The 25,014-nt window shown below is 24.4% G+C and overlaps 4 protein-coding genes across 10 annotated transcripts; 2 read left to right on the top strand and 2 right to left on the bottom strand.

Annotated features, from left to right (window-relative positions):
• The first annotated feature begins 56 nt into the window (after window positions 1-56).
• Window positions 57-10,944, top strand: LOC122713735 (dedicator of cytokinesis protein 1). 6 transcript variants are annotated; one of them, XM_043934461.1, is made up of 21 exons: window positions 57-244; window positions 773-1,014; window positions 1,124-1,869; window positions 2,018-2,174; window positions 2,264-2,434; window positions 2,514-2,894; window positions 2,980-3,195; window positions 3,301-3,623; window positions 3,709-4,057; window positions 5,071-5,169; window positions 5,428-5,618; window positions 5,688-6,038; window positions 6,113-6,389; window positions 6,468-6,715; window positions 6,872-7,283; window positions 7,363-7,586; window positions 7,672-8,284; window positions 8,381-8,487; window positions 8,825-8,932; window positions 9,832-10,090; window positions 10,263-10,944. In XM_043934461.1, exons 1-21 carry the CDS (start codon window positions 202-204, stop codon window positions 10,719-10,721), a joined length of 5,976 nt encoding a protein of 1,991 aa, XP_043790396.1. In that variant the 5' UTR covers window positions 57-201; the 3' UTR covers window positions 10,722-10,944. The 6 variants fall into 6 exon arrangements, with proteins under 6 accessions (XP_043790396.1, XP_043790399.1, XP_043790395.1 ...); XM_043934460.1 differs by having other exon boundaries at window positions 58-244; window positions 2,021-2,174; window positions 8,807-8,932; XM_043934459.1 differs by having other exon boundaries at window positions 58-244; window positions 8,807-8,932.
• A 1,442-nt stretch (window positions 10,945-12,386) lies between these two features.
• On the bottom strand, window positions 12,387-14,667 carry LOC122713737 (myb-like protein F). Its single transcript, XM_043934465.1, has 7 exons — window positions 14,593-14,667; window positions 13,637-14,024; window positions 13,132-13,572; window positions 12,955-13,005; window positions 12,794-12,877; window positions 12,600-12,707; window positions 12,387-12,531 (listed from the first exon to the last, which is right to left on the bottom strand). Exons 2-7 carry the CDS (start codon window positions 13,988-13,990, stop codon window positions 12,406-12,408), a joined length of 1,164 nt encoding a protein of 387 aa, XP_043790400.1. The 5' UTR covers window positions 13,991-14,024; window positions 14,593-14,667; the 3' UTR covers window positions 12,387-12,405.
• A 2,386-nt stretch (window positions 14,668-17,053) lies between these two features.
• LOC122713973 lies at window positions 17,054-18,699 on the bottom strand. 2 transcript variants are annotated; one of them, XM_043934870.1, is made up of 4 exons: window positions 18,475-18,496; window positions 18,254-18,378; window positions 17,797-18,191; window positions 17,054-17,669 (listed from the first exon to the last, which is right to left on the bottom strand). In XM_043934870.1, the coding sequence occupies exons 2-4, from the start codon at window positions 18,255-18,257 to the stop codon at window positions 17,091-17,093; spliced, it is 978 nt and encodes a 325-aa protein (XP_043790805.1). In that variant the 5' UTR covers window positions 18,258-18,378; window positions 18,475-18,496; the 3' UTR covers window positions 17,054-17,090. The 2 variants fall into 2 exon arrangements, with proteins under 2 accessions (XP_043790805.1, XP_043790803.1); XM_043934868.1 differs by lacking the exon at window positions 18,254-18,378 and having other exon boundaries at window positions 18,475-18,699.
• Window positions 18,700-19,355: 656 nt separating this feature from the next.
• LOC122713972 (coiled-coil domain-containing protein 142) lies at window positions 19,356-24,494 on the top strand. The gene is made up of 13 exons (XM_043934867.1): window positions 19,356-19,589; window positions 19,981-20,198; window positions 20,253-20,385; window positions 21,037-21,185; window positions 21,280-21,467; window positions 21,581-21,772; window positions 21,853-21,992; window positions 22,066-22,350; window positions 22,422-22,538; window positions 22,643-22,796; window positions 22,859-22,976; window positions 23,098-23,285; window positions 23,860-24,494. Exons 1-13 carry the CDS (start codon window positions 19,419-19,421, stop codon window positions 23,997-23,999), a joined length of 2,193 nt encoding a protein of 730 aa, XP_043790802.1. The 5' UTR covers window positions 19,356-19,418; the 3' UTR covers window positions 24,000-24,494.
• Window positions 24,495-25,014: the final 520 nt, after the last annotated feature.

The raw sequence follows: 25,014 nt of genomic DNA, 5'->3' as shown, positions 1-25,014 counted from the left end.
TCTATAAGTTAGGATATATTTCATGGTGTATTTGCTTCGTGTTCCCATCATCGTGATAATATTGAAACACTAAGCATCCTGTTTCACATTATACTTGTGTTAGATGTCAAGATAAAAGAGTCGTATTTTGTTCGCACAACAAATGTGCGAATCGAAATGTAATTAGTGTATATATTTTATTATAATAAGTTGTTAATTAAAATGACAATGGCATGGAAGCAAGTTAAAGAACATTTAGGAGTAGGTAAGAAATAAATTGTAGAATATTACTAATTTAGTCTTTGTAAAGATCTAACATCCTGGGAGGTGCCCCAACCAGATAAAATTTTAGTTTTTGTTTTGCGCGCGAAACATCAATTTATGACATATAAATAATTTTGCTCGTTATTTTAATTATAAATAAATAAATAATAATTTTATTTTGATCATTCAAAAATATTTAATTAACGGATGTTATTAAAATGATCTATAATTGTTCATGACATTATCATTTATATAATAACCGCATGATATAGTATCTATATTGTCTTTAATAATTATGAATATGAATATATATAAATATTTAATAATTAAATGAATAATTATTTAATTGTTATTTCATTTTTTTATATTTTTAACGTAAATTATTTTATATTTTAATTAATAAATTTTAATAAATTATATTTAATTGTTGAAATATATATAAATATATATAAATATATATAAATAAATTGTTGAAATATATAATTTTTTAAAAATTATTTTTATTGTTAATTGTTTACTATATATATAGCTATTCATAATTTTGTACATGGAACTCCTTATACAATGAGATTAACTGTTGGAGAAATTGTACAAATATTAGAAGAATGTGGAGATTGGTATTATGGACATAGTAAATTTAAAGGAACATTTGGAATTTTTCCAAAATCTTATATATATATATTACAACAATCAAAAAATATGGATTGTTTAATATATGAAATTACTAATGTTTTAAGAGAATGGGGACATCATTGGAAGCATTTATATGTGGTTTGTATAATATAATTTTATTAATAAAATTTTTATTAATTTAATAAAATTTTATCAATAAAATTATATTTAATGATTAAGAAATTAATATAATTTTTTTTATCAATAGATTCATTCTATGCACTTTAAAACAATGCAACAACAAATTTTAGAGTTAATAGGATATAGAAGCAAAATTTTAAGTGGCACATTAACAGTGGATGAATTAAAGGATATGAAAAGATTAGCAACAGCTAGAATTGATACTGGTAATCAATTATTAGGTATGGATATGGTTGTCCGTGATGATCAAGGAAATGTTCTTAATCCTGAAGAAACAAGTACAATTCAATTATATTATCATCATGAAACAGCTGCAGAAAGAATAAAAAAAGCAACTAATGATACTAAACAAAAGCCTTTAAAATTACAAACACCAGTTTATTCACATATCTTTTTTGTTAGTGTAAGAAATTTTGTATGTAAAATGGCAGAAGATGTAGAATTATTATTGACATTATATGATGGTAGAGAAATGAAAGCAATTACTGAAAATTATGTAGTATCATGGAGTAAGGAAGGACTTGCAAGAGATATAGATCAACTTCACAATCTTAGAGTTTTATTCACAGATCTTGGCTCTCGAGATTTAGCCAAAGATAAAGTTTATTTAGTTTGTTATGTAATAAGAGTAGGAGGCATGGAAGCTAAAGATGCTGATCACAGACGTTCAAGTGTAGCCCAAAGTAATCAAAAAATAAAAAATACTGAAAATATGAGAAGACCATTTGGTGTAGCAGCAATGGATATTACTTCATATATTAATGGTAAACTTGAAGGTGATTCAGATCATCATCATTTTATTCCATTTGTACAGTAAGTGTAAAATTTTATTTTAATTTATATTTTAAATATATTTAAATATATATAAAAAATCTGAAAAAAATTAAAAAAAACCTAAAATTATGAATATAATTATATATAAAATAGATCTGTTTTGTTTGGCTCTTCTTCATTGTTTCAGATGTTGTGAGAAAGAAAGTTTAGATGGCACATTACGTAGAATTCTTTCCCAAAAAGAAACAAATATTCAAAAAAATAGTAATGGAAATAGTGGCAACTTTGCCGGTGGTCAAGGTTTATGGACTAGCTTAAAGTTGCTTAGAGGAGATCCAAAGCAAGTAAGTAAAAAATTAATTTAAAAAAAATTAATTTATAAATATATTTTAATATATGAATTATTATTAATTATGAAGAATTTCATATTTAGGTACGCGATGAGAATCCACATTTAGTACTTGGTAATGTTGCTATTGCAAGAAAAATGGGATTTCCAGAAGTTATTTTACCAGGTGATGTGAGAAATGATTTATATCTCACATTGATTAATGGTGAATTTAATAAAGGATCAAAATCTACAGATAAAAATGTTGAAGTTACAGTCAGTAATATTTAAAAATTAATATTTTCAAGTATGTTTATGATTTAATTTTTTATTATATTATTGAATCTTTTAATAGGTTAAAGTATGCAATGAATTTGGTGTACCAATACCAGGAGTTATTACATTAGGTGGTGGAGCTTTATTAATTGATGAATATCATAGTGTTATTTATTATCATGAAGATAAGCCTAGATGGTGTGAAACATTTAAAATTGCTGTACCTATTGAAGAATTTAAACAAGCTCATTTGAAATTTACATTTAAACATCGAAGTTCAAATGAAGCAAAAGATAAGTCTGAGAAACCTTTTGCCTTAAGTTATGTTAAATTAATGCAACGTAATGGAACAACTTTACAAGATATACAACATGAATTATTAGTTTACAAGTTAGATCAAAAGAAATATGAAGAAACTGATATTTCATATTTGAAATTGCCATCAACAAGGAGTGAATTGGTAAAAATAATATCAACATTAAATTATTTTTATATATAAATATTGCAAAATTTAATTTTATTAAATTTATTTATTTTTTTTTTAGATTGAATTAAATGTTGAAAAAAAGCCAACATTAGGAGCACTTACTTTAAGTAGTAAAGATAGTTTTTTAATAGCAACTAATATTTGTTCAACAAAATTAACGCAAAATGTAGATTTATTGGGTTTATTGAATTGGGCATCACACAATACAGATTTGAAAGAATCTCTGACTGCTTTAATGAAAGTTGATGGTGAAGAAGTTGTAAAGTTTTTACAGGTAGTAAATTTTTTATATTATATAATATAAATATAAAAATACATAATAAACATAAAATATCTGTCACAATTTCATTATATCATATTTACCAGATTTATTTTTTAGGATGTTTTAGATGCTTTATTTAACATATTAATGAGTAATTCAGATAGTGATATTTATGATGATATGGTATTTGAATGTTTATTATATATTATTGGTCTTGTATCTGATAGAAAATATCAACACTTTCAACCAGTAATGGATTTGTATATTTCTGAGAGTTTCTCTGCAACACTTGCATACAAGAAATTGATTGCAGTATTACGTAAACGTATAGATAATGCAACTAATAATGATGGACAAGAACGCGATATATTGCTTAAAACAATGAAAAGTCTTCAATATTGTATGAGATTTGTTGTAGAATCCCGTCTTTTATTCACTGCGTATGTTTTATTTTTTTTATATCATTTGAAAAATTATTATATATAATTAAAATATCTTTATTTATTTTTATACTATTATATATAGATTGAATCAAGATGAAGAAGAATTTTCTCAAACTTTAACGGAATTATTGAAATCTATTGTTGAACTTATGAGACATGAAACAGATAGTACTTTATTAGTTCAAGGAGCATGTCTAAAATATTTACCAACTACTATACCCCATTTGCTACGGGTATATAGTGGCAAACAGTTGAGCACAATTTTGACTGATTTATTAATTACTTTACCAATGAGAAGACTAACTAAACAAAAAATGATGACTGTAAATGATATTGTTCACAGTCCTCTTTTTTTAAATGCAGAATGTAGAGCAATTTTATTACCTAGAATTACTATTTTGGTTCGTGATTTATTGGAAGCTAAAGAAGAGGTAGTGTATATTAGCTATTAAAAACTAATTTATTAACTTTAGTGTCAAAAAAGGGAATTATTATTCATTGAAATGCATATGAAATAATTAAAAATTGCTATTATACTTAATATATTGGGAATTTCTCAAATATGAATTGTTTTTGAGTGACAAAATTTTTGTTGAAGCTTCATTCATATTAATATTGTCATAACGAAACTTTAAAAAGCAAACATATTTGCATATTTAATATAATTAAAATATGAATGAAGCTTTTGATTTGCATTTAAAATTTCGCTATATAAAACTTGTGAATAGTGTCATTATTTGTGCTTTCCGTGCAGCCTGACATCCTCCCGCCACGCATCTTTCTGTGAATTTCATCAATCTTATATTATTCTATAAATTAGGATGTCTTTATTTTTTGTGATATGTTTCTAAATCAGGTTGTTTTATTTTTTTGTAATGTTTCTGAATATAATAATATTCTATTAGCACAGATATTCATAAAATAATATTCTATTATTAACCTGAATAATAAATTTAAAATAATAATGATATAAAGAATTGTAATGAAATCAAAGACATCCTCTACAAATTTTTACTGTAGCATGAGAATTGAATTCATTTTTACTTCCTGATATAGCATGTAATCATAAAATATCCAATTTTCATTCATGAAATGTAAGTTATTCATTGTGTATCTATCTTTTCACTTTATACAGATTAGATGTGTATTATAAAAACACACTGTCTTTAAAATAAAAAAAGTCTCTTTAAGAAATAGTCAATAAAAAATTTTTATAGGAATTCTTGTATTTAATGTAGTTTTTCAACTTTTTTATAACTATCCTATTGCTTGAGGCACTGCATTGTTTATGCATGCAGTTTTATAACACAATTTCTCTTAGGTGATGGACAATATTAAGGATATAACTATATTTTTTTACGCATAAATTGGCATAATATTCTCACTAACATAGGGCTATTTCATTTTTGTGTTTGGTTTGGTTTTGGTTATTGGCCTATAAAAGGGGCTGTCAAATACGCCTGGAAATAGCGTGGCGAAGGTAGCCAGGCTGCTCGGCGAAAATCGACATCGACTCAACCAGCACCGTGGCTATTCTGAAGAGGTAATTGTTGAAATACATCGTGATTTCGAATGTTACAAGTAAATTTTGAATTATTGGCACGGTAATTGCTGATGTCATGAAAAATATATTGTTCTTACTTTTATACTTATAATAAGTATTTTATATTAGATTTACAGGAATGCTGTTTATTGTTGTGTTTTAAATTTTTTGTTTCTTTTTTTTTTATAATTATTTTTACAATAATATTGAAAATCCACAATGATGATGCAAAATATTTCTTATTTTATGTTCATGTAGGTTGAATTATGTGTCAAGATTTTATCTGATATCTTGGATTTAACATTTAGAAAAAATATAGGAAGCACTGTACAGGATGTAAAAGAAATTATGCTTACTGCCTTACGGACTATTATTCAAACAGTTATATCAATGGATAGAGAAAACCCATTAGTGGGTAATTTAGTTTCAGTCATGTTAGCAATATTCAGGTAGAAAATTGGAATAAAAATCTTTTTAAAGAAATATGTACGCTAATCTAAGCGTTCAATATATTTCAGACAAATGACACAACATCATTATGAAATTTATATAAATCACTTTGGAACCAAATTTGATTTGCTTGATTTTCTTATGGAAATATTACTTGTATTTAAAGATTTAGTATCAAAAAGTGTATTTCCAGAAGATTGGTGTGAAATGATTATGCTTCAAAATAGTATAATCTTAAAATCATTGCGTTATTTTTCGGGTACTATTAGAGATTATTTCTTTATTGATTTTGAACAACAAGCTTGGTCTAATTTCTTTCATTGTGCAATTGCATTTCTAACTCAACCAGCTCTACAATTGGAAACATTTACACCATCAAAACGCAATCGCATTGTTTCGCGTTATAATGATATGCGGAGGTATATCTTAAATTATCAAATTATTTTATTTTTTAAATATTATCAATAAATATTAAAATAACTTTTTTTTATAGAGAAACAGCATTTGAAATACGATCTATGTGGTTTAATTTAGGACAACATAAAATATTGTTTGTTCCGGCTTTAGTTGGAGCAATATTAGAAATGGCATTAATTCCAGAAAGTGAACTAAGAAAAGCAACAATACCTATATTTTTTGATATGATGCAATGTGAATTTTACAGTTCACGTATTGTTGAAGGATATGGTGATACAAAACGTGATCCTGCACACATAAAAGCTAATTTCACAGAATATGAAAATGAAATGATTGCAAAATTAGATATATTAGTAGGTTATAATATATATCTTCTATATATTTGTTGATTTATCAATTACATATACATCAATACATAATTATTTCTATAGGTTGAGGGAGGCAGAGGAGATGAACAATTTCGTTTGCTTTGGATTCAAGTAATGGGTAATCTTTGTGAAAAGCACTCAACTATGCGAGAACAAGGATTACGCTTTGTTGATACAATAGCTAAACTTATGGAACGTCTATTACAATATCGTGATATTATTCATGCTGAATCTCAAGAACATAGGATGCTATGTATTGTAAATTTGTTAGAATTTTATTCGGAAATAAATAGAAAAGAAATGTATATTAGGTATGTAATCAATAATTTTAATATTATATAATATTATATATATAGTATTATTTAAATATTATATAATCAATAATTTTATCAAAATAAATCATTTTTTTTAAAGTTATATACAATTTTTAAAAATTGAATTCTAAGTCTATAGTCTTCGTCTTGTAGGTATGTAAACAAGCTTTGTGAGTTACACTTAGAATGTGACAATTATACCGAAGCCGCATATTCTTTGAAACTTCATAGTCAATTACTAGCTTGGAGTGATCAACTATTACCACCACTTTTAAAATCACATAGATATTTATTATGTCAAACGCATCGTGAATTAAAAGAAGCATTATATAATGATATGATCGAATATTTTGATAAAGGTAAAATGTGGGAATGTGCGCTTGCAATATGTAAAGAATTAGTTGCACAATATGAAGAAGAAACATTCGATTATTTACAATTATCTGTATTATTAAGGCGCATGGCCAAATTTTATGATTCTATAGTAAAACAATTAAGACCTGAACCTGAATATTTTAGAGTTGCATATTATGGTCGTGGTCATCCAGCATTTTTACAGAACAAAGTATGTTATGAGAAATTTCTGTATCTGTAATTAATTATTTGACACACACACGCTTAATTAATTATGATTAATTAATCAGGTATTTATTTATCGCGGGAAAGAATATGAACGTCTCAGTGATTTTTGTTCACGAACATTAAATCAGTTACCAAATGCAGAACAAATGAATAAATTATCTCCTCCTACTTCGGAAATGTTAGAATCCAATCATCAATATGTTCAAATCAATAGAGTAGATCCATTAATGGATGAGAAAAGACACCGACTTAGTGGAAAACCTATAACTGCAGAGGCAGTATTGAGGTAAAATATGATTTAATAACATATATTTATGAAATTCATGAAATTTAAAATTTTTTTAAAATCAAATAAAAAATATATATTTAAGATATCATCGAGTAAACGATGTTCAGCGTTTCCGTTTTTCAAGACCAGCACCAAAGAAAGATGTAATTTCAACTACTATAAATTCTGGTGATAAAGAAAAAGATATGAATACTATTATTAATAATGAATTTGCTTCGTTATGGTTAGAAAGAACAGTACTCGTTACGAGTCATCCGTTGCCGGGTATTCTTAGATGTTTTCCTGTTACATCCAGTGAAACCTATTTAGTTAGTCCTCTTCGTAATGCAATTGAAACAATGGAAGCTACAAATATTGCATTAAGAGATTTGATCTTAGCACATAAAGCTGATAATAATCTTCCGTTAAATCCGCTTAGCATGAAATTAAATGGTATATTAGATCCAGCAGTTATGGGTGGTATAGATAATTATGAGAAAGCATTTCTCAATTCTGAATATCGCAATTCCCATCTAGAAGAAAGTTCTGATCTTTTGAAATTGGAAGGATTAATTGCTGAACAAATTCCACTATTAAGTATTGGTGTTCAATTACATAAAATGCGTGCTCCACTTGAATTAACTCCATTTCATCAGCGTTTGGAACAATGTTTTGCATCAATGCGAAATCAAGTAGAAGCAAAATACGGAAAAAGAGTAAGATATTTGTTTTTTATTAAAAAAAATTTTTGAAAAAATTATATATACGTACATATATTTTTAAAAAAAATTAATTACATATATGTATTATAGACATGTGATTTACAAATTGAAAATTTAACTCAATCTGTTACGATGCGACGACATCAAGCTTCAAGAGGCGAAATTCATCGATTATCTGAATCAAATATAAATACAGAGTAAGTAATGTATATATAATAATATGTTAATGTATAATATCATGTAATTTTTTACAACTTTTCTGCAAATATTTGTACTAACATTTTTGCTCATTTCTTTCTATATTATTAAATTGCATTATTTTTATCATGGGATTATAATTACGTTTGTTTTAAAATATTATTTATATTTATTATAATTGATATGCATGCAAAAAAAAAAGTTGACTAAAATTCATAACACAAATTTCATATAAAAACATGTAAAATGCTTCCTACATAATTTTGTCATATTTTTTATTATAATGTTATGTGGTTACTTTGTAATTATCTCGTTCAGCTGTGGAACTCACTCCAGGGTATCCTCTCTTACAAGATCCCAAGTTGCAACATTCAAGTCGCTCGCCTCATTCAATTTTAATAACAGCACGCCTTCATCTGGTATTCAAAACATCAGTTTGTCAAGGTAAAGATATTATGATGATGATGATAATGATGCATAAAAATATTTATGCTATAATTAACTTGTTTAGTTTCTTTTTTATTTTATACATAGTTTTTTAAATTTATTGTCAATATTATTCAGTTTTATGTTATATATTTTTTTTTATTTTTATATGTACTATTTTATATATTCATACTATTTGTTTATATCATAATATTTGTTTATTGATAATTTGATTAAAAGTTTATTTTTAAATAAATTATTTAATAATTGATTATTTTGACAAAAAAATTGGTTAAATATTAATCTAAAAACATTTTTCTAATTTCATATCATTTTCATATTTCGAATAGATATTAGAATAATTTATCTATAATTTCAGGAATTTTGCTGTTGGATCTGATAAACACAATATCCTATTATCCTTTCTCCATACCTAGCAGTTTTTGTATATATACACATGTGTATATATGTGTAAAAATCTTTATTTATATCTTACTTATTTTTTTTGACTTATAAGTCATTTAACATATTGTTTTAAAATTATTCTTTATTTAACTATTTTTATATTATTTAAATTAATCAAATATTTTATAAGAATGCTCCTAAAAATTGAAAATAAAAAAAACAAGAAAAAATATTACATATATACATATATACATATATATCTTAAAAGTAATATTTATATATTATTTCATTTTTTCTTCTTTTATTCTATTTTTTATTTGCATGATATTTTTTGTATTATTTGTTATATTACCATGTTTGTCCCTGGATAAAACAAGTTCTATAACACAACCGACTATTATGCTAAATAGGTAAATAGTGTGCTATTATATTAGTATAATATTAAAATTTTAATTATTAATATAAATAGATATTCTCATAATTAGATAGTAATAAATATTATTATTGTACAGGAATTCTTCAATACGTTCACACATATTGTCAACGGCATCTTTACAAAAGGCATTAGGAAGTCCAAGTCCTGGAACAAATAAAAAGAAAGATTCAAAGCGAAGAAGTTCACGCAAAAGTGATTCAGTTGCATCGACAAAAAATGATCAACCGACGAGTCAATGGTACACTACAACAGATGTATCACAAATTACATCAATCTCTGCTACTCCATCAATATCTAGTTTTCTTTCTACTCCGAAATTTGAACTTCGTCAAGAGGTAACGTTTCGGTATAATTAATATTGTTATAATAATAATGGTAATAATAGTAATAGTAATAGTAATAGTAATAATAATAATAATAATAATAATAATAATAATAATAATAATAATAATAATAATAATAATAATAACAACAACAAAATAAAAAATATTATTAAAATTTTTCTAGTTAACTCCTAAACGTCCTTTAAGATCAGAAGTAGAAAAAGAAAGAAGAATAAGTAATCGCCTATCTGGACAATCTCAACATTATTTAAGGAATATAAATAATGGAATAGATTTGAGTAGCTTAGGGAAAGGAAATAGAGACAGTATTGGCACCACAGATAGTACAGCCTCTGAAGATGATCCACCTCCACCTTTACCTATGAAAACTCGCGAAGCTGATTATTGTAATCTTCCAGAAGAATTACCTATTCAACATTATGGAACAGGTAGTTTAAATAATTTTAACCGGTCATTAGGACAATGGTCAAAAAACAAATTACCAACTCCTACTGATGATCTTGATATTCAAACGAAACCACCTACTCCTCCTCCGAAACCAAAAAGACCACCTTATAATTTAAATAAACTTATACTTTCTTCAGATATAGATAATTTTAGTCAAGACCCGTCCGTAACTTGATTCAAATTATTTGATGACCGTGTGTCTTGCCAGTATACTGAAAATTATATGTCATAATATTTATATACATAGATTTTAGTTATATAATAGGAAATTAAAGAGTTACCATTTATATTCTATTATGTACCTTTTCTTTTTATGTACATAAGAAAGTGTTTATCACTGTTAAAAATAACAGTGAATTATATGATTTTTTAACATAATTTTAGTAACATAACAAATGTAATAAAAATTAGATTTAATTTTATATTTTAATAAGATTAGACATATCTATTTCATTCAATTAAAAAATTTTTAAATTATTAAATTTGAAAAAGATATAAAAAGTTTTGAAAAAGTTTTACAATTTTTATATATCTAAATAAAAACATTTTTTATATACATTTTTCATTTTTTGATATTTTATAAATATATTTATGTAAAGTATAATATATAATATATAAGTTTAATATATATTTATATTCAATATTAAAAAGTTAAAATATTAGTTAATATATTTTGCATATTTACTAATGCCATTGATATCAAAGTCTTTCAATTATAAAAGACTTTATATACATTATAATATATACATATAAATTATGCATAATATGTTTATTAAGAAGCAGATATTACAATTAATGTATTTTTATAGATTTTTATAAGATGTATTTATCTCTATAATAACATATATTTATCTTTATAATTTTTTCTATAATAACATTTTTAAACAAATTTTACTAATATTTTATAAATGTTGCTAATATTTTTTAACATAGATAAAATTTAAAAAAAACTGTTTTTATATTTAAAATACTTTTTTAATATCTGTTTTCTTTAAAAGCTTGATTTTATACTATAGTATTATTATTATCTAAACTATTCTACTACTTAACCATTTTAAATTGTGATTTATTAGTATAATTAAATAATTAAATAATAATTTGTTTATCAAGTTGACAAGATCTTGTAAAATGTTAAATTATTTAAGATAATGAGAGACATGAAATAGAAAAAAACGTCAGTTTATATCATGCAGTATATAATCAGTACATATAGAATTTATCGCATATTTATTTATTAGTTTTCATGACATAATATAATATTAATTTATAATATAACAAATTTTTATATTTTTTCACACAATTATATAAATTTATAAAACACTATATCATTTGACAGAATTGCTGTATTTTTCAAAATGTAAACATATAACAAGAATGCTTATTTTTTAATTATAAAATATTATACAAGATTTTTAATTACAATTATTATGTAAGTCTCATACCAAAGAGATTTGTGCTTTATTTATTTTTGTTAATAAGTTGTATCATTTAATGTTATATTTCATATTATTCGGAAATCAAATAAATATGATATTTTTTAAATTGAAGACAAATAACAAATTATACATATTTATTGTAATTGATTTTTTGATATTTAAATACTGGTAATTAAAAAATTAATCTATTATAATTCATATTTAATGTGCCATTTTTTTTTAATTAATATTCATAGAAATAATTTAATTTTTAATTAGGGACCAATGTAATAAATTAAAATTTATTTATTGTTACATATAATATATTCTTTTATTTAATATCACAATTTTTTAAATTATTTTTAAAATAAATGATCAAAGGTATCATATTATAAAAAATATTAAGTTATACAATAATATAATTAAAATATCTTACACGTTTTTCTATGATATTCGACATTTATTTTTAGAAATATTTTTATTTTGATCAATGTCACTAGTACTTTCTTTTTTTACTTCAGAAACTTCCATATTATATTCATATCCGATATTCATATTTGATACTGAAGGCTTATGTAAAAATAAAATACTTTAATAATTTAATAAATTATATATACAAAAATTTAAAAAACACTTACCAATGAATTATTATTATTTTGTAAATTTTCATTAATGATTTTATTTTTATTCTCTATCCATGACCATGAATTTGGATGTGTCGATGAAATTATATGTTGACTACACATCTTAAAAAAAAAAAAAAAAGGAAAGAAAAAAATTAAAAAATTGTTATTATTATATATATTTTATTTTTTCCTTTTTTTAATTATACCATTCTTTCTTGAGATATTTTTACATGATCTAAATTTGGGTATAATCTAGGATCAATATCCAAAAATGGTGGAGCACTAGGAATCTACAAGAAAATTTTTTATTATTTTTTTATTTAAATATAAATGGTTTAAAATATAATATCATTTTTCAATATTTTACCTGTAAATTTTCTTTTTGTAAATTCATATTATCAGCAATATTTGATTTTTGCTAAAATTTATTATAACAAAAATACAATTATATTAATAAAAGAAAAAAAATTGATATATGTAATAAATAAAAAAAAAATAATTGATATATGTAATAAATAAAAAAAAATAAATAAAATATATTTACTTCTTTTTTTTCATTAAATTGAGTTGGACAACAATTAGTATAATGATTGTACATGCCACATTTTTCACATTTCAAACCCCAAGCAGGACAAGCTTTTATAGGATGTCTTTGGTTACATTTTTTACAATTCCTTTTATTTTGCATGTTTATTGATTTTTCATTATTATTTGACTTATTAGTTTTTTCATCAAAATTTTTAACAATCTTAGGTGTATTTCTAAAAGATGCATTATCACTTCTTGTATCATTTTTTATTTTGTTTTCTTCTTTTTTTTTTTGCAAATTTTGATGCTCATTAAAAATTTTTATTAATGTTAATAAATTGAGATTTTCTGTATTAAAAATTTTTGTTTTTAAATTTTTATCATTGATTTCCATAATTATTTTATCTCTAATTAAACTCTCTGTTATTTTTCCAAAGTTACAAGTTTTTGCTTTACTCTAAAAACAAATATGTATTTAAAAAATATATATTAAAAAGTATAGAAATTATTTTAATATTTACCTTCAACTGAGTGATATAAGTTTCAATAGATTCATCTTTTTTTTTTCTTGAATTAAAGAAATTATATCTTTCAATAACTTCATTTTTAGAAGGACAAAAATATTTATCAAGTTTTGCTAATAATACATTCATATCATCTCTTTCTTTCAAATTGGTTGAAATAATTTTTTCTATAGCATTTTGACCAATTTTTCCTATATAACTTCTTAAAAGATAAGCTTGTTGTTCTTTTGGTTTATCCATTGAATTAGTTACATTCATAAATATCATAAAATCTTTTTTCCACTGCTTCCAATTTTGAGCAATATCTCCATTATCAGATAAAGGATCAGGAGGTCTTACATATATATTCATTTTGTCATCAGATTTATATTCTAACAATGTATATCTAAAAATTAACATATAATAATGTAACAATAAACAATGTATATCTATAAATTAAAAAAAATTGAATTTTTTAGTTTTATAAACTATAATATATAATATTATAATATTAAATATTAATTTTATAATATATTAATATTATTATATAAATATTATAATATTAAATATAATTTTATAAACTATAATATATAATAAATAATATAACTATAATATAATAAAATATAATATATAATTATGTTAATATAATAATATATAAATATATAATTAACAAAATAAAAATATTTTATTAATATATAAAAATATAAAAAACTTAATCATTAAATAAATATTATAATAATTAATAATAATTATTGTAATAATTATTATTACAATTATTACAAAAAGAAATATATATCTTTTAAAATATATATATATATATATATATATTTAAAATTAAATAATATTAATTAATTATTTCATCGATATATTTTTTAACATAAAATTTATATATGTATACATATATTTTAATTTTATTTACTTAATAAAAACTAATTTCTTCTAAATAGATTATATATTTTATGATTATTACGTACCTGAAGAAATTAAAAATAAATTCTTATTAAAAATAAAAAAAATTAGTAAAAATGATTTATGTTTTACAAATTAATGTCAGAAATGATTTGTTCTTATATACTTATATACTACAGTACTTTTTACAACGGGTATTTCCCTAGTTAATAATTTAAAAGATGAATCATGATCAGATGAATCAAAATTATAAATAGAATTATCGACTTTAATGTTGGTAACAAATTAAAATTTAATTATTTTATATTTTATAGTATTTAATTATGTTTTATATTTATATTCTGTACCGTATAAATAAAAATACATGATCAAAAAATGAAAAAAGAAATTTAATTTATGATCTTGAAATATGAAATAAAAAATGTCTTTTCTTTTTTCATATTAATTCATAAAATTATTCGTTGTTAAAATGAATAAAAACAAAAAATATAATAACAAACATAATTATATACATATATATTTAAATATTAAAAGAATTAAATAGCTCATTGTTTTGAAAATAGGAAATCAATAGTAGAAGTTAATTTTATATAATAATATAAATAATTTTGGTATTATGTTATCTAATTTATTATTTTATCTAGTTTATCTAGTTAATTATTTAGTAATTTGTGATTTACGTTTATTCATGATTTATTTATTTTCGAAGACTTAACTTTATAGATTTTGTTAGTTTTAAGTTTAGAAAATTCTACTAGATATCAGTTAGTATTTCTGCAATGTAATGAAAATTTAAATTATAATAACTTAATAACTAACATTTTTTATATTAAGTGTTCATTTTGAATACTTTTAAAACGAATAGTGCTACTAAATAAATACTAAACAAAAATTTACGATTTATGATTTATATTTAATAATTAATAAAAATATGAAATTACAAACAATATAAAATAAACATATATAACATTATATTTATTAATTATCAAATTAATATCGAATTAATCTCGAAAAAATAATATTTTTTATCTTATTTTATATATTATTTATTAGAGATAAGATTATTTTTATCTTTTTCTGCTATTTTTTTTTTTCATCTATTTTTTTTCTTCATCTATTTTTTTTCATTCTTGATGTTCTAGAAACGATTTTATATTTTTTAGTTTTTTTTTTTTTTTCTTCTTTTACTATTTATCCTTCTTGTTCCGTACTTGTTCAAGCGAAATATATCAATTATAAAATTATACAATGTTCAAATTTTATTTTAGAATATCAATAATTACGAAAATTTCTTGGTTTCCTAACAATATTTGAATGCAAAAAATTTCAAAGTTTCAAATTTTCTAATGAAATTTTTAAACTTTACAAATATAAAAATTAATATTTTTCAATTTTAAATATAAATATATAATTCAAGATAAGTAAAATATATCAATTTAAAAATTAGAAAATTTCTTTAGCCAAAAACAAAACAATTTATTTTATAATGATATTTTTATATTAGTGGAGAATATTTTTAAATATTTTCTTTAGGAAGATTACAAAGATTACAACAACATATTTAGTTAGACATGGAACAAAACATATTTTAAAACTTCATAAACTTTGAAGAACAATTGAAAGAATTCTATTCTTTTGTTTTTAACATCTGAAAATAAATTAATTTTTTGTTTATTAGTTTTGAGAATTAGTTTTAAAAATTTAAATATTAATAATACACATAATATATATATATAAATTTGAATAATATATATTATATAATATAAATATATGATTTTGATTTAAGATTGATGTAAAATTATTTGATTTTTATTTATTTGTATAATATAATAAAATATTATTATATTTCATAATTTATATAATATATATTATATATATATATAATTTATATAATATATATATATATATATATATATATATTATATAATATATTCTATAATATAATTATAGAAAAAAATTTTTCTAAATATATTTTTAATGTATATGAAACTTTAAAGAAGGAAAAATATATTAAAAAAGTTTCCTCCAATTAATCAAGTATATCATATTATAGATATATGAAATATAATTTTATTATTAATTATTATTAATAATTGCATATAGTGGTATTAGAGAATATTACTAAGCAAAATTTTTGGAAATTATTGAAAAAAAGATAACTAATATTTAATTTTAGATACTAATTTTTATTTATTCTTTTGATATTATCATATTAAGAAGTAAAAATAATAATAGTTTAAAATAGAAAAGGAGAATCAAAAATTAACAATAAAAAATTTATTTTATGAAAAATATTACAAAGTTATTTAGAGATACATACAAATATATTTGCATATAAAAATATATATATTTTCTTACATGTTAAATTAAAATATATATCATATTATAAATCATTAATATGTAATATATTGTGTAATATGTAAAATATAATATGTAATGATATAAAATATATATTTCTAATATCTCTAACAAAAATACACAAAAGAAATAAACAAATATTGATTATATCATCTAACACAAAAAAATTTCACTTATTATATTAAAATTTAAATTAAAATTATTTTTAGTTGTTATATTTATTTGATTTTTTATTACATTTTGAAGAAATATGACCCATTGTTTTACAATTATTGCAAATAATATTTTTTGCTATGCAATGCGATCTAGATGCAATATGGGTTAAACCACAATAATTGCATTGCAGAATTTTTTTAGCTTTACATTTCCAGCTAAAATGATGTAATTTCTGACATTTAGTACAAATTTCATTATAAGCTGGACAATTTTTATGTCTATGATCACTTCCACAATAATGACAGTTAGTAATAAAATTTTTTGGACATCTTTTTGGAAAATGATTCCATTCATTACATTTTATACATTGTTTTCCCAATGATGGGCATTTATTAGAAACATGATTAGATCCACAACGTGTACAGCTTTTTAAACTATTACTATCAATATATAATTTCCAAATAAATGCAATTTCCTTTATTGTTAATTTATTGAAATCAGAAGAAAATGTAAATGTTGGAATTACACGTTTCGCAGCATTATTAAATTGATATTCATTGATTTCTGCTAAAATTTTCTTCCTTATTAATTCTTGTTCATTGTCAATGTTTTTTTCTTTGATAATAAACTAAAAAAAAAAAATTATATAATAAGTAAAATTGTTGTTATATATATATATATATTATATATATTTAACATAAACTGTTATATATTTTTTATTAAAATTTTTGTTATAAATTTTTAAATTTTTTTACTTGTAAGTCCTTTATGTATTCATATATATTTTCTAAAGGTAATTTTTTTCTTCCTGAAAATATGTAATATTCATCAAATTTTTCAAGTAATATATCTACATTTTCTTTATCATTCAGAGAATTAAATTGAAATGTGCTATGAATATTTTGTCCAATTGGACCCATTAAATTTAATAACAGATTTCCCCATTTTTCCTTATTAAAATTCTCTTTATTTAAAATTTTTTTGAATGTTAAAAATTCATTTTTCCAAGAGCACCATGTTTTGAAAAATTCGTCTTCCGTTATAAACGATGAAGGTGGTATAACATTAGGAAATGTAGTTCGATTTAGATTATATGCATGAAACATATCTGAATTCTTTTGTTTTGGAACATTTTTATTTTGTGAGTTACCTGAAATAATATAGAATGTGCATAAGGATAAATATATAAAAGAATATTGAAAATATATTTACCCATTATATATTTCAATGCTTATCTCACAAAAGTCAACGATTTTATTATGTATAATTTACTATATAATCTGTGACTTTGCGATTGTAAGACTTACGACTTTTTCTTTTTTACTTTTATATCCGATCTATCAGAAGTAACCAATCCTCATTTCTTTTTGTAACATACACTTATATATTTATATAATTTTTTAAATTAACTTTTAATTCTTGCGTATACTTACTATTATCCTTATGTTTACATTGATTTTTTATACGTAATTTGGTACACATATGAATTAAATTTCTAATACAACTCATGTTTTAAAATTATATATATATATATATATATATATATATATATAAATTTGAAATCTAATATTCAAATATCACACAAAATAGGTTATAATAATGCACAATAATACGTACAGTTTAAGAAAATAAGAGAAATTAAAAGTAATCTATTACTAAAGATAAATTATCTTGAACAATTGATTATTCTGTATAAGTACATATTTCACCGAAGAAACAATTTGACCAACACAATTACGTTATAATAAAATAATAAAATGAAGATAAGATATTAAATATAAAAAAAATTTTTTTCTCTTCTTTGTTCTTACAAACAGTATTGATATTTGATATGAATATTTGAAATCATTATCGTCAAAAGAATGACTTAAGACAAAATAACACACTGATTTTTATGTTTCTTTGACTGCATGAATAATTGCAATTCGTTAGGCGTTCCCCTGGCAACTCTACTCGAGTTATACGCGACTTTTGCTTTAGTATAAAGTAAAATTGCTTAGTTTCACTTTAGTCTTTTAACATCTCAATATTATTCAACCGTGTATTCTTAATCGATTTTCTATCAGAAACATTTTCGAAGAATCTCATCGCTCATTACATAATTTGGTGATTCAATAAAATCGAACAAATATCACAAGTATTTAATAAATTAATAATAGAATAATGTAAAGATGACAAAGATGTTTGTTGCTATAGCATAATAAAGTATATCTTCTTTCAAATTTGACAGGTGTTCAATCTGTAATTATGGCATTTAGAAATGATATAAATCTCGAAATCACAAATGATAATAATGACACAATTTTCTATACAATTGATTTGAAAGAAAAATAAAAATTGGTATAAATTTTTGATTATTTTGAAGTTCTTTAGCCATATGGATATTAATTATAGAATAAATATCGGCAAATGGTTGCCACTTCCGAGTGATGTTCTTGAGAAATGGTTGACAGACTCATCGATGCTCATAAAAAGAATGGACAATTTTGTGGAAAATATAGCGTTAATTATTCGAGACATTGCAGACGCTCAGACATATGATTCAAAGGTGTGAAAGTTTTCTTTTTCATGATCAATTTGTGCATTTAATTTAATTTTTTATTAAAATTAATCCATAATATCTTTGCAATATTCTGTTTGATATCGATAAAGAGGAAAATTTTCATGCTGTTCAAATTCAATTAGGAATTAGCTATTTCTTTTTCAATATTTTAAAATTGAAATTTCATATTTTATATTTTCGTTTTGCATTTGAGAAAACTTCCATTGTTTATCGATATCAAAATTTTTGGATATAGAATAAATTTTATAAAAACTAGTGAAATATTCATGAAATTAAAGTTTGTTAAAAAATTGTTTTTTTAAATCTGAAAAGTTTCACGAATGAATATAAATGTTTTTTTCTTGAATAAACATTTTGAATCGTATTTTAAGTGCAGGTATACAATGGAATCGCAAACGATTTAGAAGAGATGAAAGAAGAATATAAATCGATCAGTACGATGAATCTCAGTGCACATCCAATTTATAATTACAAGATGAGACATTTTTTGATGATGTTGAAACGAAAATTGAACGTCCTCGCGAGATTTACTCGCAACTTGATTAACGAAATCGTCGATTGCAAGAGCGACGAGCTACTTAGGATAATTTTCAGGTGAAAGTCTTGCAACTTTTTAATTTTCGATTAATGAAACAGGTTTGATTCCAGATTGGTGAACATTTATAATGATATGCTGGATATGGATATCGACGTCTCTGATGTTTCTACGAATGTGTTCTGTAACGATTGTCCTTACATGTTAGAACCGATGAAGAAGATATCTGTTACACGAATATTGCAGGTAAAAATTTATTTTTTTTTTATTCTGTTTTACACATTAAAATTTCGATATCTTTTTCTGCGTACAGCGAATATGCGTACAGCAATTCAGCGTCTCAAATATTTTGAATGAATATGATTGCGATTTTTTTGGCATGAATAATAAGAAGATGGTATAAAAAAGTTCGAATAAAAATAAAATAAAAATAATTAAATGTTTTTTTTTATGCATGAGGATTAAATTAAAATCAAATTCAAATTATTCAATTTAAATTTCAAAGAAATGGCAAAAAAAAAAAAAACAAAGTAGAGTATTACATCATCATTCATTTCTCTGAAATTTCATTTTCTAAAAAATTTCGAATTTAAATACCAAAATATATAATTAATATATATCTTAATTATTTAAATTTTAATTAAACACCATTAAAAATCTGAATATCATATTATAGTTTAAAATTATCTTAATATTAGTTTAAAATTTTGCTCTATTGTATATTTAAAAAAAATAACATTGAAACTTTAAACATTGATTTCACTCTAAACGATAATTAATAAATAATTTTCTCTGTATATAATCTATATAATATAGCCTACATATTTACAATATTTCATATAAAAAAGAATTATTTTTTTAATTTTGATAACATTTTCACAACTTCGTCTTTTTCAGATATTGGCCAAAAACAGAGCCGAGGAATCCTGCCACGAACTCATCGACTGCCTTTTAACAAATTACGAGCCTCAGGAGAAGACCGATCCTTCTTCAACAATTTCTGGTGATGCTGATGTTTCGGATAATTCGAGTATTGAAATTTATCGGTTGGTTAACCAGCATTAAACATTCTTCACGTGTGAAATAATCGTCTCTTTCGGTTGTTGGTATATTTTGAAAAATGAAAAATTTGATTTGCAGAGCTCTCACGAGACATTTGACGCCACCGATCGAGAGTTCTTCGTCGAAGACGGAACCAGAAGTGTCGAATATCGAAAGTATTCAGACGTTGGTCAACACTCAAAACAAGTACGTTCTTAAGCTGTTGAACGTTGTGCAAGAAATTTCGCCTAGATTGTTGGGCACAGATGCCCTGAAAACTATCAATGGTACGTAGCACATCAAGTAAACCAAAACCTTAACCTTAACTGTATTTGTAATCCGACGCAATTGAAATGTAATAAAATGAAATATGCCCGTGATCACGATATCATCGTGAAAGGTGAGACGAGGCTGAGAAGTAGCGCGATAAAGAAGGTGAAGAATTACTACCAAGAGGTCGCGTGGGGTGCTTTGTCGAGCATTCTGGATCACGTGGTCCTCTGGTGGTCTCCGGAGGCCCTCGCGACTCGTCACAGTCACGGAGCACAGCAATTGAAGGACTGGCTCAGTCAATTCATCCAGAAAAATCACGGTGTAGAAACGAACATATAACAAAGTCGAATCGGAATTTAAACAATTTGTTAAATTAAATTGTAATATTTCTATGAGCAGTGCCAGAAACGGTGAGGCCAGCATTGCAAAACCTCTGCGATGCTCTTCGTTGCCATGCCACAATCATCGAATGGGATCAATTATTTAGACTGGCATACACCTCGGCTTTCAAGTGCCAATCGAAAGCTTCCTCCACGGACGTGAGCCATCTTTTCTCGTTCTAATTAATTTTAATCATTCATCTCGACACGATTTCGTTTCACATTTCTTCAGGGATCTGACACGGGCCAAATGTTCGGGGAATTGTTCCAATTGCTGGTCAGGTTGAGCAACGAGTGCGAGGCAGGCGGCGAATGGGTGATAGGTGCCCCATTGATGGAGTTGCCATTGTCGGAACAGATCGTCGTCCTCCATCGGTTAGATCATTCGGTGCACACAGCGAGGCTGTGGATAGTGCAAGAGGCGAAAATCATAGCGCATACGTGGGAACTGGACGTGTTCTTCCTTTTGGTGAAGGGCGACATAATTAATTGCCTCGAGGAACTTTCTTACTTAAAGGTGGATATCGTGAGTTATATTCTTTTCCTCTGTACTTGAACGATTTAAAAATTAAAATTTGTTAATTTCAGCTTGCCGATCATATCAATGCATTATCGACAGATTCTGTGAGCGTCCAGGTATACGTTTGCGCAAAAATGAGGGCAAAAATTGTATCCGAGGTGAACGTGAATATAGATCTACTCCAGGTATGTAGATTTTGTTTGTTTGGAAAAAAAAAAAAAAAAAAAAAAAGAAAGAAGTAAAGTAAAGAGAGGATTCTTATTTGCTCCATGTATAACTTTCCACCAAGAAATGTTCCACCAAGTGTACGGATATTCTGGCGAAGATTTGCCGCGTGGTCAGCCTGGCAAATTTGCATATGTGCTTTCCAAGGTCGAGTTATTGGAGGAAAGGTGGCGACGTAGCCCCGGTGGCGGCTAGCCTCTACGTGCAGCCTTACTTCGGTAAGAAAATCCCTTTCACCCTTTCGCTCTTGATTCTCTAAGAGGCTCTCGATTCTCCGTAGAGAAAGTATTGCTCCCTGTATTGGAAGTTATCGAGGATCCCGATACGTCGAACATGATCCTGAAAATTATGTGCGAAGCTTGGTTGGATTACATATATCTGCATCGAATTAAATTTAGGTAAAAAAAAAAAAAAAAGAAAATAAAAAAAAGAAACTCTGGCTTGTCTCTTTATATGTCGATGAAACGGGATGAAATAAAATAGATCAGTGTTTTCTACGATCGAAGGAATATTTTCTAGCGAATATGGCGCGTTGCAATTGCTCACGGACTTCGCTTACGTGTCGAAATGGGTGACCAATTGTCCGATAATTTCTCAGAACGTACGGGATCATCTTTTAAAGAACGAAGTGTTGCGAAGATGCGAGGGGGTTGGACGATTGCTTCTTCGACATCCTGGCGAGGCTATCTCCATGCGCAAACGACTTGGTAAGAATGGATGCAAAATTAAAATTACGATTGGTTTTGTTGCGGATCTTTTATTTTAGATTTATGCGCGTTTAAAATTTAAACGGTATAAAAATACAACAGGAAAAATATCCGTTCATAGAAATTTGATTCTCCACAAATCTATCCTTAATTTAGACTTTACATTTTGGATTTGATATTCTTCGATGCACAAATTTAAATTATGAATCAAATTTTGAAAGTTCGTGACAACAAAAAATTACGTAAAAAAGATCTATTATAAAAAAAAAATAAAAAAAGGAACATGGACTACTTTAGTCTTAGTATTTGGTATTATTTCATTTCGAAAACTAGATTGAGAGAGAATTCTATAAATACTTTCATATTTTATATTTATTAAAAAGATGAGTCATCGGTCATGAAAATCGAAATGTGCAAAAATATAAATTCGTCTTTATCTTTTTTATTGAAATAAGAATCGAACCATTGAATTGTTACAAACAATTTCATACGATACGAATCGTGACTGGTGTAAATCCAAAAATATAGAAATGTAAATTCGCATCTAATTTTATATCTTCGTTTAACGTTTCAGCTAGAAGAACAAACGAGCGTGGATCGCCAGAATCCCCTGGATTGGAACGGATGCCGGCGGAAATGTACGTGCCCAACCAGGAACAATGGTTGGAGCTTCGCGCCTCGAAGAGATATAATTTTTGCTGTACCGAATATTGACCAAATAATATTTCAACGAATTTATTATTATACTCTCGAATCAATCGTGAGATATTAAAACTTAGATTCATATCGTTTGTTTCTAAAAATGTTCCTATCCTATATATTTAAAGATTGTCGATGTTTCGATGATCAAGTTTCTAATTACGTTTCGCATCTGTGGTTATATGGCAAAACTTGATACATCCTACGTATAATTTTACGATTAAAATCACAATGCTGTTAGGAAATACGTCTCTTAAGTGTCATAAATCTCAATTAAATATACACAATAATCTGAAAAAGTATTCGCAGACCATTATACTTATACAACAATTTATATAACTTATATAGCAATATAATAACATTAATCATGTTGTCATTCAAATTGTACTTTCCTTCTTTCAAATTTTATAAAATTATACTACACTTTTACAATTATCTGGAGGAAAGAATTAAAATAAATATAGTTTTAACATCGTCATCTAACATCTACATTTTTATCATAACACTTACATTTCACGAAAATTTCTCTATTTTAATTGCTCTTAAACGCACACATATATATATCACAATCGACTACAATACTTTTTACAAATTATTATCTAAAAAAAATCATTCGAATAACTCAATCCCATCCCCATTGGTAAAACAGAGATGATAATTCATCGGGCGGTAATTTCAAATAATTGAAGAATAAAAGAACGACGAATTACGTAATAACACGTATACTTCCGACAAAGCTCATTCTCTCACGAATTCTCCATTTTAATTGCTCTTAAACGCACACATATATATATCACAATCGACTACAATACTTTTTACAAATTATTATCTAAAAAAAATCATTCGAATAACTCAATCCCATCCCCATTGGTAAAACAGAGATGATAATTCATCGGGCGGTAATTTCAAATAATTGAAGAATAAAAGAACGACGAATTACGTAATAACACGTATACTTCCGACAAAGCTCATTCTCTCACGAATTCTCCATTTTAATGCTCTTAATCGCACACATATATATATCACAATC

The sequence above is a fragment of the Apis laboriosa genome, unplaced genomic scaffold (assembly GCF_014066325.1).
Source record: "Apis laboriosa isolate Shangri-la unplaced genomic scaffold, ASM1406632v1 scaffold26_cov146, whole genome shotgun sequence".
Taxonomy (NCBI): domain Eukaryota; kingdom Metazoa; phylum Arthropoda; class Insecta; order Hymenoptera; family Apidae; genus Apis; species Apis laboriosa.
Note: the sequence above shows the minus strand (reverse complement) of the source record. Positions and strands in the feature narration are given on the sequence as shown.